The sequence below is a fragment of the Aquarana catesbeiana genome, linkage group LG10 (genome assembly GCF_042186555.1).
Source record: "Aquarana catesbeiana isolate 2022-GZ linkage group LG10, ASM4218655v1, whole genome shotgun sequence".
Lineage (NCBI taxonomy): Eukaryota > Metazoa > Chordata > Amphibia > Anura > Ranidae > Aquarana > Aquarana catesbeiana.
In genome coordinates this window covers 204,404,843-204,423,227 of record NC_133333.1, presented here as the reverse complement: position 1 = coordinate 204,423,227, position 18,385 = coordinate 204,404,843, and the positions used below count along the sequence as shown (strand labels likewise).

At 46.6% G+C, this 18,385-nt stretch overlaps 1 protein-coding gene across 1 annotated transcript in view; it reads right to left on the bottom strand.

Annotated features, from left to right (window-relative positions):
• DRAXIN (dorsal inhibitory axon guidance protein) overlaps positions 1-18,385 on the bottom strand; it is a 114,947-nt gene that overhangs the window by 35,412 nt on the left and 61,150 nt on the right. Inside the window, exon 2 of the mRNA XM_073603168.1 lies at positions 17,905-18,309. Within this exon, the coding sequence (XP_073459269.1) occupies positions 17,905-18,292 (388 nt within the window). The 5' untranslated portion in view covers positions 18,293-18,309. The remainder of the gene's footprint in view (positions 1-17,904; positions 18,310-18,385) is intronic.

Sequence of the window (18,385 nt, the reverse complement as noted above, 5' to 3'; positions counted from 1 at the left end):
CAGACAATGGATCACACCTTGAGTGGAGTCAGGTGGACATCATATAAGTGTCTGAAATATTAACATATGGAACATCTATCTACAAGTGAACATTAGTGTCTATGATGATATAAATGTAGCCAAGATAGCTACATCTCGGGTGGCTAGCAATCAATGCAGCCGGTACTCCTGGTTACAGATGGGGCATAGGGGTTACAGTCATACCAAAGTAGCACAATGTAGATACCAACAACCAACCAACCATGAGAATGCCAGCTCACCCTCACTTTATCATGTATCTACAACGCTGCTGGAATAACAACCAGCCAGCGTTGGCCGGCACCACTATAAGTGTGATCCTGCCTGAAATGACTATGCCGTGCCTTATGCTGGAAACAAGTATCATCACTGGCAACATGCCATATGTGGTTCACATATCTACATAATAACTTTTTACGATGATTACCCCCCCTGTTGAGGGCATGTTGCCTGGTATCGTTCTTGGGAGATGGGGGTCGCTTGCTCTCCCCCCCCTTTTCTGACCTGCCGGGCTGCATGCTCAGATAAGGGTCTGGTATTGATTTGAGGGGGGACCCTACGCCTTTTTTTTTTTTCAATTTTGGCGTGAGGTTCCTCTTAAAATCCATGCCAGACCCGAAGGGCCTGGTATGGCCTGGGGGGGACCCTACACTGTTTTTTTTTTAAACATTTTACTATTGAAGGGCAATGCCGGCATTCTGGGGAAGCCCACTGACAGATGATGACTCATGGTTGATAAGGACATGGGCGGCAGGCTTTTCAGCCTGCTACTTAACAACCAGGTTTGTTTTTATTTTTCAAATATAATTTTTATTGAACAACAAAAATGGGCGAGACCCCATTGATATAACAGTGGAAAAAAGATAATTAAGGTTGTAAACATGAAGTTTGATTCACATAAATCAATGAACATATCACATTGTCACATTACTTATTGGTACAGAACAAGATAAAGTTTGCAGTCAATTTGCTCGGAAAAAACAAGCGTGACATGGCAATCTTGTAAGTACAAGGGGATAACAGGGTCTCCCCAATCTCTTTTCACTCCTTTCTTATAATAACAGCAAGGTAGAAATAAATAATAGTCAAGGAATAGTGCGGAGAAAGCAGGGTAGAGGGAAAGAAAGGGGGAGAGGGAAGGGAAGCAAGTAAGGGGGCGACTATGGCTCAGGAATGTAGTAGTAGCTCATGGGGAAGTTATGATCCAAGGAGGGTTTTCCCCTCATCGGAGAGAATAAAAAAGTTTCAAAGACTCCAGGTATGGAGTGAATGTGAACCACATATGGCATGTTTCTCACGGTTATGTTGCAAAGTCAGGACCAAATCCTCCATCCTGTTCATAACCTCCACTTTCCGCAGCCAATTCGCGGTTGTCGGTGGGCATTGCTCTTTCCATTAAAGAGGTATACAAGACTTAGCTGCATTTATTAGGTGCCGTACAATAGATTTTTTGTAGGTATTAGCATGGATTTTTGAAAGGTGTAGAAGGAAAAATGCTACATCGTCTGTTATCTTGTACTCTGTAAATTTCTGCATGATGCGACGGACGTCTCCCCAGAAATTCTCCAATCTGGGGCACGACCAGAAGATGTGCAGTAGTGACCCCACGTCGTCCCCCACATCGCCAACATTGATTCGAAGTGGCAGGAAAGCACCTGTGTGATCTGGAGGGTGTGAGGTACCATCTGGTCAATATTTTGAAATTTGTTTCCTGAATTTTGGTGCACTGGGATGATTTAAGGGCAAATCTGATGATGCATTGCTTTTGTGTCGCAGAGAACTTGCAGTTAAGATCCGTCTCCCATCTCTCCAGACAGGGTAGACGTGGTTGTTCCAGGGGTGTGTTCAAACGGGAATACGTTTTAGAGAGAAAATGGGGTAAAGGCTCAGTCCCAGAACAATATTCTTCAAAGGTCGTCAGTCAACGAGAGAAATTCTGAGGGTCAGGAATAAAGTGTAGGAAATGGTGTAAATGCACCGCTTTCCAAAATAAAAATTAGTAGGGGCCCGCAGAGTTGACTAACTCCGGGATGGAGGCCCACTGACCCACAGTAACAAACTTAGAGGCATGGTCACATCCTGCGTTACACAAGGACACAAATTCTGCAGGTTGAAGGCCTGGTGGGAATTCTGGGTGTCTGAGAATCGGGGATAGTGGTGATTGTTTCATCATAGGAGAAGCTTGCAGGGTGACTTGGGAGCTTTGCCTTAATGTGTCCCCTATCAGTGGATGAGATTTCATCTCTTGAGGTAGAGAGTCATAGCACCATAGAGCACTCTTCAAGGGTATCTTGGATTGAGATTGTTTGATATACACCCAGAGTTTGGATATTGCATGGCGCCGCCAATCAAGTACTCTGCCCAGATGGGTAGCCTGGTAATACTTCTGAATATCTGGTAATGCCACCCCCCCATTTTGTTTTCGGACATTTGGGTCCGAAGAAGGCAGGGTTTTTTATGTGCCCAGACAAAGCGGGTGAAGATGGCTTGCACTCGCTTGAGCAAAAGAGAGTGGTGTCTGTATGGGCAGGGCCTGAAGCAGATAGAGGTATTTTGGTAGGATGGACATTTTTATCAGGTTGCATCTTCCAAAACCAGGAGTGTATGCCTTTATGCCAGTTTTCTAGAAGAATACGGGTTTTAGCTAATAGAGGTGGGAAGTTGAGATCATATGTACGTAAAAGGTCAGATGGGATGTATGTACTTTAAGGCGGAATCTGTCCATTTGAAATGAAAATTAGATCGTATGGTTGAAAGGGTGTGGGGAGAGATTGCGACTCCCATGGCCTCAGATTTAGAGGAAGGAGGTTTGGTAGCGATATCATAGGGTTTGTCAGAGAAAAGAGTAGGTCATCTGCGTAGACTGATAATTTACATTGAGTGTCACCCACCGGCAGTCCTTGTATGTCTGGATTGAGTTTAATTCACCAGAGGAATAGCTCTAGGGATAGGGCAAATAGAAGTGGTGATAGAGGACACCCTTGTCTCGTCCCATTACCGATAGGGAAGGGGTCAGAGAGCAGGCCATTTGCTTTCACCTGAGCTGTCGGGTTAGAGTAGATCTTGCCTATCCAGCTGAGCATCCTCTCCCCGAGACCAATGTGGCGGAGCACGGAGAACATAAAGTTCCAATTTACCTGGTCAAATGCCTTTTGGCATTGGTGCTTACCAAAGGAGTCGGGTGAGTTTGTTTCGTTCCCTCTTAATGCACTCACCATGTTTGATGAGTATCCTTCTGAGAACTGTTTTATAAGCTTCCCAGAGGGTGCCTGGGTCGCATCCCAGGCAGTCATTCGTTTGGAAGTACAGGGTCAACTCTTTAGATACGTCTGCTAGCACCTCTGGGACCTGCAGAAGGCTCTCGTTTGGACACCAAAATCAGTGTCTAGGGGAAGACGTTCCAGAGAGCACATATACTAGGGAGATAGGAGCATGATCCTACCACGTTATGCGGCCAATTGAATAACTGAGTGCAGTTAGCGATGGGGGATCAAGAAATAATCTATCCAGTAGATCTTGTGTGGGGAGGAGTAGAACGTAAAATCTCGCTCACCTGAATGCTGTATCAATCAGCTGAGCTGTATGTAGGAATTTAGCTATTTGTTTCCTGGAAGCTGGGGGGACTGAGGAGAAACCTGAGGAGGCGTCTACCGAGGGGATCAGGGGGACATCAAAGTCTCCACCCAATATCAGCTGGCCCTCCGTAAACTCCAGGAGTTTTTCCAGGGTATGTTGGAAAAGGTATCTTGGTGGTCATTGGGGGCATATAGCGTTGCCAGGGTAATTTGCACTTTGCCTATAAGTCTCTTAAGGAATACAAGGCATCCATTGGGATCTTTAATGACATCTTGGCACTGACATGGTAGTTTACTGGAAAGTAATATCGAGACTCATTTAGACTTGGCTGCTGAGTTAGTGGAATGATATGTCAGGGAGAAGTACCTGTTTTTGAGAATTGGTAGTTTCTCATTTTTAAAATGAGTATCCTGGATGAAAGCAACATCAGCTTGCAAGCTCATTTAAAAGCATGCATCTTTTCTCAGGTATAAGACCTTTTGCATTTAATGAAAACACTTTTATAGATTCCATCGCCACGTCGTAGGGGGGTAAGTGGGAGGGGGAGGGGTGGGTGTTGGGAGGGGGAAGGCAGGAAGGGGGGAGAGAGGTAGGAACTAAAGGAGTAGATAAGTGGAGGAAAAGGAAAGGGTGGTAGGTTAAGTGGGTAGAGGGCAAGAAAAAGAAACAAACAAATTCAGGGCAGAAACCCTGAAGTAACTAAACTTGTAAGTAACAAACTTGTGATGTTGTAGCACGACCGGAGATCCGGAAGTGTACGCTAGCCTACGTGGGTGGGAGGTTAGTCAGCAACCTAGAAGAGAGGACCCAACCCTCCCATCCACCCCCCTAAGGAACTTCAGTTTGGTTAGAAGCATTAATGGTGAAAAAAAGAGAACATTAAAAAAACAACATATTGAAAAACAAAATAGAAAATGAGAATGGAAATGCAACATCGTAGAGTCTATTGACCAGAGGAGGGGCACCCCCCCCCCCCCCCCCCCCTAGCACGGCGTGTCTCATGAGGCCTGCACACCAGCTGTCAAAGTTTACCCCTTCCCCGCTAATGGGTATGAGATCCCTGGAGGCATGGTTCAAACTTATGTGGCCAATCACGTGGGAGGCCTCTCTGGGTTCTCTGACTCTAGATAACTTGTGGTGCTAGGGGTGTATTCAGATCCCCCCTAGCTGAGCATAACATCAAGTGAGTGGAGCATAACCCAGCATTTCAATTGAAAACTTAGGCATTAATAGCATCCGAGTGGTCTCACTGTGAAGCTCACGGCTCCACCAGAGCTCACCCCTGGGAGCCCCACTATCCCTGTAGAGAGTAGGGGGTCTCAGCAACATCATGAGGGGGGAGAAGCTCCATCTGACCTGGTGGAGTGTCTGCCGCTTCCGGCAGTCTCCAGCGACCTCTCTGGGATAGTGCGGGTATAGGTTCGTCCCCCTAGCCCCCTCCCCAGGAAAAACCCTGGAAGAGGGGGTGGGTGAGCACACCCCAATCATCGGTTCAACAACATACCCCTCATACAGTGTTACAACATTGAATATGCAACTAAAATATATATATATATATATATATATATATATATATATATATATATATATATATATATACAGTATATAGTAACGGGTGCCTCAAGCAAAAAAGTAATAATAAATAAAAATGAGACATAACCAAAAGAGAGAAAAAATTGAAATAGTGAAAGGCTGCACATACTGGAGGGCAGAACAGAATGAACATTAATGGAAGGTGACTTTCGTGCTGTGCAGGGCTACTCACGACTCACGTGTCTCCTCTGGGGATGGTGCACGTGAGCAGCGGCAGCTCCTTTGTGGTCTGAGTTGGAAGTCACTGCCGGCCACAACATGGCCCGCAACGCCGAAGAATCGCGGGAGAAAGGCCAGCCAGTCAGGGACCGCAATCGGTGCTGATGCCAGGAAGGTGAAGAGAGCTGGAAAGGACTCCGGTGGGTGGAGAGTAAAGGATCGCTGGTCCTTCTGGAAGGTGATTGATAGGGGGAAGCCCCAGTGGTAGGTAACATCCAGTCTTCTTTCTAGATCCAAGAGCGGCTTCAGAAGGGCTCGGCGCTGTAATGTTGCTCTAGAGAGGTCTGGTAGGATTTTGACCGATGTGCTGTCGAACTCCAGGTCTCCTGCCACCCATGCTTTTCCAGCTGTAATATCCTTGTGTATATAGTGGTGCAGCCGACAGATCACATCTCGGGGTCTAGCTGGGTCGTTTGACCGGGGCCCAAGGCTCTGTGTACCCGGTCTAATTGCACGTGTTCTGGTAGTTGCTCACTCGCCACTGTCCTGAAGGTGTCGGTAACCATAGTGGCTAGATCTGCTGGGCCTGTGGCTTCCAGTAGGCCTCGGAGCTGTAAGTAGTTCCGTCGGTTCCAATCCTCCATTTCCTCGAGGGGTAATTGCAGGCCCACCGCAGCTCCTGTGTGGGAGTTTTGTAGAGCCTCAAAAGCAGTTATTCTCTGGTCTATTGTGGACAAGCAGGCTTCCCCCACCGGGAATCGGGTGGTGAGAGTTTGAATGTCCTGTTTAACAGAGCGGATTTCCTTCCTATGAGTAGCTTCCATGCGTTCTATTAGGGCCTCAATGTTGGCTTTCGTCGGCAGTGCCTGAAGAATGGATTTCAGTTTGGCATCCGCTCTGTAAGTCAGGGGCAGGTGAGGCGAATTTCGCAGGTCCAACAGGAAAGCTGGTGGGATGTCAGGGTAGGGCTCCGAACTCAAGGAACCTGAGGGGGATGCTGAATAGGTGAGGGGGTCAAGGCCTTCTGCGTGTGAGGCACCATGCGAACACCATCTTGAACTCTGGGAAGCCCGACTGGGGGAGCTGGAAGAACCGCTGGATCTCACCCGGGGACGCAGCCACCGGAGTCGGTTTTGTGTTTTTCGTGTTCTTCGTGTTTCGCTTAGTTGAGCGCTTCTTGGATAGAAGCATAATGTAGAAAATAAAGCTAGATAGGCTGGGGTAGATAGGAGACGGTCAGGATCTCAGCAAGCACACGTCTCTACTTAGCCATGTCCAGACCACGCCCAACAATCAGGTTTTTATTAACACAGAATTTGAATCGGTCGATCGTTTTTTGACCGATCTGAATTCCTATAGTTCGGAAAAGTTATAATCCGTTAGAAAATGAATAAATGAAACAAATTTTAATGAAAAGGGAATGACCGTGTGGGGACCATGTGCTGCTGCAACCATTTTCCTGTGCTTAGCAGCTAAGAGAGATATTGACGTCACGGCTGGTGCTCCCTCCTCCTCCCTCTGTCTCCGGGCCAGTAGGAGAACCCTTACCCGCAATGGCGGCGGCAGCACCCGACAGCTGATGGAAACACCAGCTGTGGTGCCGACATCACTGGACTTCAGAACAGGTAAGTGTCCTATTATTAACAGCCAGCAGTTGCAGTATGTGTAGCTGCTGGCTTGCGGGCTGCGGGCCTCCGCTTTAAGTGCAGAGTGCAGAGTTCAGGTGTGTGCTACATACAGAGTACAAAGTTCAAGTGTGTGTTACATACAGACTGCAGGTTTCAGGGATGCTCTGCATACAAAGTGCAGATTCAGGGGTGCGCTTCATACAGAATGCAGGGTTCAGGGGTGTGCTGTGTACAAAGTGCAGGGTTCAGGGGTGTGCTGCAAACAGAATGCAGGGTTCAGGGGTGTGCTGTGTACAAAGTGCAGGGTTCAGGGGTGCGCTGCATACAGAATGCAGGGTTCAGGGGTGTGCTGTGTACAGATTTCAGAGTACAGGGGTGCCCCCTTTTCCCCCAAATCACCCCCTCCCCCAGTACAGTGCTCTACTCCCACATCCCCCTCCTTGACAGTACCTGCGGCTGCAGAAGAGCAGGACAGGTTACTCAGGAGAAGAGTGTAGTGCAGCTGCGGGGCTGTGGGCACAGGCTTCAGGAGCTGTTGCCACCAGACAAGCATCGGGTTCCAACTACCTATCTAATCAGAGAAGCAGCACAGTTGAGGTCACTATGAAGCCAGAATTAGAGGAGCAGGATCTGCAAATGCAGCCACCTGCTCTTTCCGCTGCTAGCTCCAGCCTGCTTATTTTTTTTAAATAATCCCAACTGGCTCCAAACGTTGCCAGGATAAGTGGCTGCTGGTGCTGCATCAGGCTATAAAGGGGTTGCTGAGACAACACTAACCTGCTCGAAAAAAAGGACTGATTTTTATGGACATAAAATTTCTTTAACATATATTACTTTCAATTTTTCTGATTTTTGCAAACTGTCAGTAAATTTATAAATATAAAATATATAAAGAAAAAAACTGTGCTATTGCAAACCTACCACTAATGCTGCAACTCAAAGTGAATTGAAATACACACAAACATAGTAGAAAAACATAAGGAGTTGCACTCTCAAACCATATATCTAAATAGAAATATGTAATAATATATGAAAACTAAAAAAGTCCCAGTGAGTGAATCATGTGACAAATAAATCCAGAGAATAAACGATCCTAAAAAGTCCTCCAGTGGAAGAATGGGTAAGTGTATGAAACAACACAATATGGTGACTGTCTCCTGTGACTTCAAAAACAGACAATGTGAAACCACCACCACAGAAAGTGCAAGCTTACCAGCTGCACAAGCTTTTGAGCTTGTGACTAATACCCAGCCAGGGCCTTTAATCCTTCAATAGCCTCCGGGGATCGATCAGACCAAATACTTCTGAAGACTGTTGATGATGTCCGCGGTCAGCAGCCATACATTTGAATACACACAGGATTCAGCCCGGATCTCGACCTCCCTTCTATAACCATCAGCTGTTCTATGCTAACAGTAAATTTACCCTGGCTGCCACCATTATTTTTTTTGCAATGCTACACATGAGGGGAGGGTCCTGAAAGCAAGCAGGTGTGTGGAAAAGAGACTAAGCTGCTGCTGCTGTTGCTGGAGGAACAGATCTCTGCCATAGCTGACCACAATCGGGTGAGAACTCAGAGAAGAAAAGAAATTGAGAACCTTCTCCCTGAGAGGGTGAGATTTGGATGCCTGGTGAGATCAGGCTGTGCTAGAGTGCACTACCACCACCTGTATGGAAGGAAAATAGAGTATGTCTTGGCAGGATTGAAAGAGAGAGCATCAGCCAAGTCTATCTCTATTTGACTTGAACTTGACATTTACTGAATCAGAGCACCGGAGACCCAGAAGAGGATGGCCTAGGACTGGTAGGGGAGTAACATCATCCAATTAAAACTGTTGTCTGTTGGGAACTGTTGTGCTTTCTTCAAGGGTCACAACTTTCTTCGCCAATGTTTTTTTCGTTTTTACATCAATCTCTAGCCAGTGGGATAAAACTGTGATGCCTTACCTGAATTCATCCAGCAATTTTTAGCTGTAATAAATAAATAAATGGTGCGCTAAAATTCTGACATTTTGGTGTGGCATTTATTTTTTTTATTATTTGTACACAATCTATATTGATTAATATGCCAGTTGCTTGTATGCTTTTCTGGCTGTAACCTTAAAATTCAGCACGGAAAAAAAGGGTAAACAGAAAAAGCAGGGCCTTACTTATAAATCAGTAAAATTACTTAAAGCAGCATTAAACGGATAAGTAAACATTTATTATACTGACGCTTACCAATTCTTGAGGCCCTGTTCACATCTGGCAATTTGGGATCGCATGCAGAATCAGTGCGATTCTGCCCACAATTCCAAATCGCACTGCAATCATGGCAAAACGCGTCACATGTGTTTGGGTGGCATTAATTTTTAATAGCACCTCAAACGTGGTGCATTTTGCTACTATTGTCACACGACAAAATCGTGCAGCAACTGGTGCGTAGTCATGAAGGAGCAGGAAGGGGCCATAACCAAACTGTTCCCACAAAGTTGGGAGCATAAAATTGTCCAAAATGTCTTGGTATGCTGACGCCTTAAGAGTTCCCTTCACTGGAACTAAGGGGCCAAGCCCAACCCCTGAAAAACAACTCCTCACCATAATTCCCCCCTCTATCAAATGATTTGGACTAGTGCACAAAGCAAGGTCCATAAAGACATGGATGAGCGAGTTTGGGGTGGAGGAACTTGACTGGCCTGCACAGAGTCCTGAACTCAACCCGATAGAACACTAGGATGAATTAGAGTGGAGACTGTGAGCCAGGCCTTCTCGTCCATCAGTGCCTGACCTCACAAATGCCCTTCTGGAAGGATAGTCGAAAATTCCCATAGACACACTCCTAAAATTTGTGCACAGCCTTCCCAGAAGAGTTAAAGCTGTTATAGCTGCAAAGGTTGGGCCAACTCAATATTGAACCCTACGGACTAAGACTGGGATGCCATTAAAGTTCATGTGCGTGTCAAGGCAGGCGTTCCAATACTTTTGACAATATAGTGTATGATTGGAAAAAAGCTATGAAATGAAGAGAATAGACTATTGCTAATTGCTCAAAGAACCCCTAGCAACCTCTGGAGAAACTCGGGTTCCACAGAACCCTGGTTGAGAAACCCTGGTTTAGGCAGTGCTTAGGCCTGCAGAGAAGGCCTTGCTGGCCCTGATGGCCCTGATGGCCCACCACTGCTTTATATACTGTTACTAGGTAAACGCAGTTCCGTTCTGTTAATTACAGTTAGTAAGAATATCTCAGGTATTTAACCATATCTCTCAGAGTAACGTTATTGTCTTATTTGTATAAGTATACTTGCTAAACCTCTCTTCTTTCAGGCTAAGCTTGGTCTAATAAATTCTTAAAGTACCTAAAGGTGTGTCAGTAAGTGCTGGGTGAGCGAGATGTGTCATCTTCGGGTGTTTAGGGAAACCACAAAAAATTCAGCAGCTCAGCTGGAAGTAACGCTACTCTCAACACAAGGTTGCAGAACCTGGTTTACACTTCCTGCCCCACTAGGCAGGATGTGTAAAACCTGTGTGGCTCATGGCCAAAGTTAAAAAAGCTATAAACAATAAGAAAGGAGTTTTTAAAAAATACAAAAATGAAGGAACACTATTTTCGTTTAAATGTTACAAAGAATATAACAGAATATGTAAAAAGGAAATCAAGGACGCTAACATTCAAAACGAACAACAGATTGCAAAAGATAGTAGGACAAACCCCAAAAAATTCTTCAAATATATTAATAGTAAAAAGGTCAGGTCTGAGCATGTAGGCCCTTTACAAAATAATCTAGAGTGGGTGACTGGGGACAAAGAGAAGGCTAATTTATTAAATACATTCTTCAGTTCTGTATATACAAAGGAGCATGGGGAAGCTCATGTCCATAATGGGGATGGTGGTGACACAGCCCCAAATGATCAACAATGGCTCAAAAGTGATATGGTCCAGAAATATTTAGATAGAATAAAGGTGAATAAAGCACCTGGACCAGATGGCATCCACCCGCGGATCCTAAAAGAATTGAGCTCTGTAATTTCAAAGCCATTGTATCTAATTTTTAGGGACTCATTAATGAGGGGGATGGTGCCACTGGATAGGCGTGGGGCCAATGTGGTGCCTATTAGGGTTGTCCCGATACCACTTTTTCAGGACCGAGTACAAGTAACGATACTTTTTTCAAGTACTCGCCGATACCGAATACCGATACTTTTTCATGTCACGTGACAGTGTTTTTTTAAATTTTTTTTTTAACAGTGTTTTTTTTTTTTTTTTTTGGGGGGGGGGGGGGGGTGAACGGTGTATGTGTGTGTGTGTGTGTTTTGTTTTTTTTTTTTAATTTACAATTTTTATTTTTTACAATAATTTTTTTTTTATTCTTTATTGCAATATGTGTTTTTTTTGTTTTTGTTTTTTTTTTAATCAGCCCTGTTGGGGGGCTTTGGTGAGATATCAGGGGTCTTAACAGACCTCTGATATCTCCCCCTTGAGACAGAGAAAGAGACAGAGGATAGAGATTCCCCAGTCCCTTTCTCTGCAGCCTCAGCTGCACTGAGAATGAATGGAGAGAAGACAGCGGCTCCTCTCCATTCATAAACTGACACATAGTAATCACAAGAGATTACAATGTTTCAGTTATGTGAATGGACAGAGTTAGCTGACTCTGTCTATTCACAAAGGAAGGAGGAGGAGGACGGCGGAACGGAGGGGGAGAACGGAGGGGGACAGAGAAGGAGGGGGGAACGGAGGGGACAGCGGAGAGGCACAGGGAAGGAAAGAGGAACGGAGGGGGAGAACGGAGGGGGACAGAGAAGGAGGGGGGAACGGAGGGGACAGCGGAGAGGCACAGGGAAGGAAAGAGGAACGGAGGGGACAGCGGAGAGGCACAGAGGAGGAAAGAGGAACGGAGGGGACAGCGGAGAGGCACAGAGGAGGAAAGAAGAACGGAGGGGACAGCGGAGAGGCACAGGGAAGGAAAGAGGAACGGAGGGGGACAGCGGAGAGGCACAGAGGAGGAAAGAGGAACGGAGGGGACAGCGGAGAAGCACAGAGGAGGAAAGAGGAACGGAGGGGACAGCGGAGGGGGACAGAAAAGGAGAGAAGAACGGAGGGGGACAGCGGAGAGGCACAGAGGAAAGGAGGGGGCATGGAGGATAATGCAGTGACAGTCAGCGGTGAGCGATCACCGCTGTGTCACTAAAGCAGCTGAAAGCCGCTGGGGGAGAAGCTTGTATCTCCCCCATGCGCCGATCACAGCTGACTTTTAGGTATCGGGGAAGCATCGGGAGCATTTGCCCGAGTACAAGTACTCGGGCAAATGCTCGGTATCGGTTCTGATACCGATACTAGTATCGGTATCGGGACAACCCTAGTGCCTATATTTAAAAAGGGAACAAAGTCTTTACCAAGTAACTATAGACCTGTTAGTTAGTCGGGAAGATACTGGAGAGTTTATTAAAAGATCACATAGACGAGTTCCTGCTGGAAAAAAATATTTTAAGCAACAGACAGCATGGATTCATGAAAGACAGAAGTTGTCAAACAAATCTGATTTCTTTTTATGAAGAGGTAAGTAAAACCTTGGACAGAGGGGTGGCTGTGGACGTGGTATACTTGGATTTTGCAAAAGCGTTTGACACAGTTCCCCACATACGGCTCATGTGTAAGATAAAGTCTACAGGCTTGGAAATATCAGTTTGTAAATGGATAGAAAACTGGCTAAAAGACAGAATTCAGAGAGTAGTGGTTAATGATTCTTACTCTGAATGGTCTAAGGTTATCCTTTATAAATTATATTGGGTCTGGGATTAAAAGTACCATTTCAGTCTTTGCAGATGACACCAAACTATGCAGTGGAATAACGTCCTTACAGGATGTCTCCAATTTACAAGCCGACCTCAATGCACTGTCTAATTGGGCGACTATGTGGCAGATGTGGTTTAATCAGGGCCGGATTTCCCACAAGGCCACCGAGGCCAGGCCTCGGGGCGGCAGTGGTACAGGGGCGGCGCCGCTCCTGCAAAGAATTCTCGGCCGCCCCCCACATTAACATAGCAGCATGTGATGCAGCGCACCCGGGTGCCAGAGAGGTGGGGGCGCTGAAGCACTAGAGTGCTCCTCTCCCTCCTCCTCCTCTCTGTGTCCAGACTGAGGCGGCTTCCTCCGCAGGTCACCGCCGCTGCTGCTGGTTTTTTCGAGGCTCAAGCCTGTCCCCCCTCCCTCCTCCTGTCAAAGGAGAGCAGCCGCCGGAGATCGGAGCGGCTGGTCTCTGTGCGGGGGGGGCGTGTTCTCCTGTGTCTCTCACTCCCGCCCAAGCCTGTCTCCATCTGTACACTTATGGAGGGGGGGGTGTCCTGGGGGGGTTGTCCTGGGGGTCTGTACTAGTGAAGGGGGGGTTTGTCCTGGGATGTCTGCACTAATGGAGGGGGGGGTTGTCCTGGGGGTCTGTACTAGTGAAGGGGGGGTTTGTCCTGGGATGTCTGCACTAATGGAGGGGGGTTTGTCTTGGGATGTCTGTACTAATGAAGGGGAGGGGGGTTGTTTGTCCTGGGAGAAGGGGTTGTCCTGGGGGGGTTGTACTAATGGAGGGGGAGTTGTCTGGGGGGGTTTGTACTAATGGAGGGGGGTTGACCTGGGGGGTTTGTACTAATGGAGGGGGGGTTGTCCTGGGGGGTATGTACTAATGGAGGGGGGTTGTCCTGGGGGGGTTTGTACTAATGGAGGGGGGGTTGTCCTGGGGGGGTTTGTACTAATAGAGGGGCGTTTGTCCTGGGGGGGTCTGTACTAATGAAGGGAGGGGGGTTTGTCCTGGGGGGGTCTGTACTAATGAAGGGAGGGGGGTTTGTCCTGGGGGGCGTCTGTACTAATGAAGGGAGGGGGGTTTGTCCTGGGGGGGTCTGTACTAATGAAGGGAGGGGGGTTTGTCCTGGGGGGGGTCTGTACTAATGAAGGGAGGGGGGTTTGTCCTGGGGGGATCTGTACTAATGAAGGGAGGGGGGTTTGTCCTGGGGGGGGGTCTGTACTAATGAAGGGAGGGGGGTTTGTCCTGGGGGGAGTCTGTACTAATGAAGGGAGGGGGGTTTGTCCTGGGGGGTCTGTACTAATGAAGGGAGGGGGGGTTGTCCTGGGGGGGTCTGTACTAATGAAGGGAGGGGGGTTTGTCCTGGTGGGGGTCTGTACTAATGGATGGGGGTTTGTCCTGGGGGGGTCTGTACTAATGAAGGGGGGTGGTTTGTCCTGGGGGGGTCTACACCCAGTAAAGTACACCCAGGGCTCCAGAGGGAGAGGACACTGCTGAGGGAAAACCATTAGAGAGAGAACCCCCTGCCCTGTGCCACCAGAGGGAAAGCCACACAGCCTGGTGCCATCCCTGGCGGAGAAAGGAATGGAGTCATTGCAGGAATACAGATCTGGGTGCTACCCAGCGGAGTCGCCACGGGCAATTCAGAGTGAGCTGACTCCTGATCAGAGGAACCGTTTCTGTATCACTGGGTCAGGTGAGAGGGCCGATCGGCCATTATCTACTAATGTCCATAGGAACTGCAGTCTCTGACCCTCTCCTGTATCATGTCTGCAGTCTCTGACCGTCTCCTGTATCATGTCTGCAGTCTCTGATCATCTCCTGTATTATGTCTGCAGTCTCTGATCATCTCCTGTACTATGTCTGCAGTCTCTGATCATCTCCTGTACTATGTCTGCAGTCTCTGATCATCTCCTGTACTATGTCTGCAGTCTCTGATCATCTCCTGTACTATGTCCGCAGTCTCTGATCATCTCCTGTACTATGTCCGCAGTCTCTGATCATCTCCTGTACTATGTCTGCAGTCTCTGATCATCTCCTGTAATATGTCTGCAGTCTCTGATCATCTCCTGTATTATGTCTGCAGTCTCTGATCATCTCCTGTATTATGTCTGCAGTCTCTGATCATCTCCTGTATTATGTCTGCAGTCTCTGACCGTCTCCTGTATCATGTCTGCAGTCTCTGATCATCTCCTGTACTATGTCTTCAGTCTCTGATCATCTCCTGTATCATGTCTGCAGTCTCTGATCATCTCCTGTATCATGTCTGCAGTCTCTGACCATCTCTTGTATCATGTCTGCAGTCTTTGACCGTATTATGTCTGGGGGCTCTTTCTGGTGGTGTGTGTGTGTGTGTGTGTGGGGGGGGGCGGCATTGAAGGGCCCGGCCTTGGGGCGGCAAAGGGAGTAAATCCGGGCCTGGGTTTAATGTTGATAAATGTAAAGCTTTGCACTTGGGGGCTAAGAATATGCATGCATCATACATACTAGGGGGAGTACAACTGGGGGAATCCGTAGTGGAGAAGGATCTGGGGTTTTGGTAGATCATAAGCTCAATAATAACATGCAATGCCAAGCTGCAGTTTCCAAAGCGAGCAAAGTCCTTTCTTGTATTAAGCAAGGTATGGACTCCAGAGATTAGGATATCATTTTGCCCCTGTACAAATCATTAGTAAGACCTCATCTGGAATATGCAGTTCAGTTTTGGGCACCGGTTCTCAAAAAGGATATCGGGGAACTGGAGAAAGTGCAGAGAAGGGCAACCAAACTGATAAGAGGGGCTCAGCTATGAGGAAAGATCAGAGGAACTGAATTTATTCTCTCTTGAGAAAAGGAGATTAAGGCGGATATGATCAACATGTACAAATATATAAGGGGTCCATATAGTGAACTTGGTGTTGAGTTATTCACTTTGATCAAGAGTTATTCACCATGATCAACACTGAGGACAAGGGGGCACTCTTTACGCCTAGAGGAAAAGAGATTTCATCTCCAAATACAGAAAGGTTTCTTCACAGTAAGAGCTGTGAAAATGTGGAACAGGCTCCCTTCAGAGGTGGTTCTGGCCAGCTCAGTAGATTACTTTAACCACTTCAATACCCAGCTATAGTCATATGACGTCCTGGGATGGGATCTCACATCCTGGCTGGACGTCATATGACGTCCTGGGATTCCCGGCCGTCTAGGGGGCGCGCGCGCCCGCCGCATTGCTCGGGACCCGGTGCGTGTGCCCGGCGGCCGCGATGTCCGCCGGGCACACGCGATTGCCCGTTAACCGGGCCGGACCGTGGATCTCTGTGTAAACACAGAGATCCACGTCCTGTCAGCTCAGAGGAGAGCGACCTGTGTTCCCAGAACGGAGGAACACTGATCGGTCTCCTCCCCTTGTGCGTCCCCTCCCCCTACAGTTAGAATCATTCCCTAGGAAACATATTTAACCCCTCCCCGCCCCCTAGTGGTTAACCCCTTCACTGCCTGTCACATTTACACAGTAATCAATGCAATTTTATAGCATTGATCGCTGTATAAATGTGAATGGTCCCAAAAATGTGTCAAAAGTGTCCGATGTGTTCGCCATAATGTCGCAGTCACGAAAAAAAATCGCAATCGCCGCTAAAAAAATAAATAATTTTTTTTAAAAAAAAAATGCCATAAATCTATCCCGTATTTTGTAGACGCTATAACTTTTGCACAAACCAATCAATATACGCTTATTGCGATTTTTTTTTACCAAAAATATGTAGAAGAATACGTATCGGCTGAAACTGAGGAAAAAATTAGTTTTTTTTAAAAAAAAATTGGGATATTTATTATAGCAAAAAGTAAAAAATATAGTGTTTTTTTCAAAATTGTCGCTCTTCTTTTGTTTATAGCGCAAAAAATAAAAACCGCAGAGGTGATCAAATACCGCCAAAAGAAAGCTCTATTTGTGGGGAAAAAAAGGACATCAATTTTTTTGGGTACAACGTCGCACGACCGCGCAATTGTCGTTTAAAGTGCGACAGCGCTGAAAACTAAAAATTGGCCTGGGAAGGAAGGGGGTGAAAATGCCCTGTATTGAACCGGTTAAGAAAGGCCTGGATTCTTTCCTAAATGCACACAATTTAACTGGGTACTAACATTTATAGATAAAGTTGATCTAGGGAAAATCTGATTGCCTCTTGGGGGTCAGGAAGGAATTTTTTCCCCTGCTTTAGCAAATTGGATCATGCTTTGCTGGGGTTTTTCGCCTTCCTCTGGATCAACTGTGGGTATAGGATTGGGTATATGGGATTGTTTGATATTATTTATTTATATATTTATTTATTTATTTATTTATTTATTTATTTTTATTGTTGAACTAGATGGACTTGTGTCTTTTTTCAACCTGACTAACTATGTAACTATGTAGGCCAACTGTCTTATGCTGCTTCCCTCCTACTCCAGTTGACTGGCAAGCCTTGGTATCAAACAAAGTCAGATGCCGGAGACACACAAGGCACACTAAGGGCTGGAGAATAAGGAAAAAGAAGCTGATACTGTAGTTTGCCTACTCTGCGTCAATACAGTGAGAGCCACCAATAATTGGGGCAAATTATCACAACCTAGTCTGCTAGAGGTTCACTTCTATGTGTAACAATAAGGGATAAGTTCTGTAAAATATATTTTGCAAATAAGTAATTATGATAAAAAATGCAGGTAAGCATAGAGCAATCATAACCATACATGGGGTAACAAAAGTGAAAAGTGTTACAATATTCCGGCAACAAATGGGCTATCGTTCCAATGCACTAAGTTCATTACAATATCTAGTGTCACATTCCCATCTACCTGGAGACATTCTTCCTCACAAAAACAGGCCCAAGATAGTTAAAAGGAGATTCTGTGGGTCGCTACCCTTAGCCCTACTGTACTAGGCCTTGGTGTTTGAAATGCAGAACTCTGCAGTCATGGACATGGACTTGCCAGCTTGGCCTGTTCACCTGTGACCCTCAAAGGACCCATTGACCAAAAATGATTGACTTAGCGATCAACAGTTCCTGTACATTTACCAACTGCTGCAAATTTAAAGTTATAGTATTAAAGGGCAGTGGAGGGAATAAAGACAAGCTCACTACTTCCTCCCCAGAGTTAATAATAACAAATGAAAATGATAGGGGTTGGTATGCTGAGTAACAGCCCACCTTTGTGGTGTTTCACCCGCTCCTTTTGATTTGACCGCCTCTGCGTCTTGTGTTTGCGCCCTTTCGTATGCGTTCCCGGCGGCTGATTTTCCCTCTGACTGTAAGGAAGCTCAAAACTTTGCAATCTGTCTTGCTTCAGAGTCCCGGACTGCCCATTGTCCCCCACTTGGAGCAAGGAACCCCTACCCTCCTCTCCATCGTGAGTCCTCTCCTTCTTGATCAGCCCCGACCTCTGGTGAGGCCTGTCGTGGTGCTGGTGGAGCCAGACATCCTCGTCGTACTTGTTGGAGACTCTCCGACGCTTGGCTCTGGGCTCGAGAGCGCCCGCACCCATCAAGGCATTTGTAATTAAAACCAACAGGAGAAGGCAGCTGTAGAAAGACACCATTCTTCAGAACTCTGCACCTGTAAAAACATCACAACATGAGTGTAATTAACAAGGACGCCGCGACAAAAAGATAACATCTGCTTTTTAACAAAT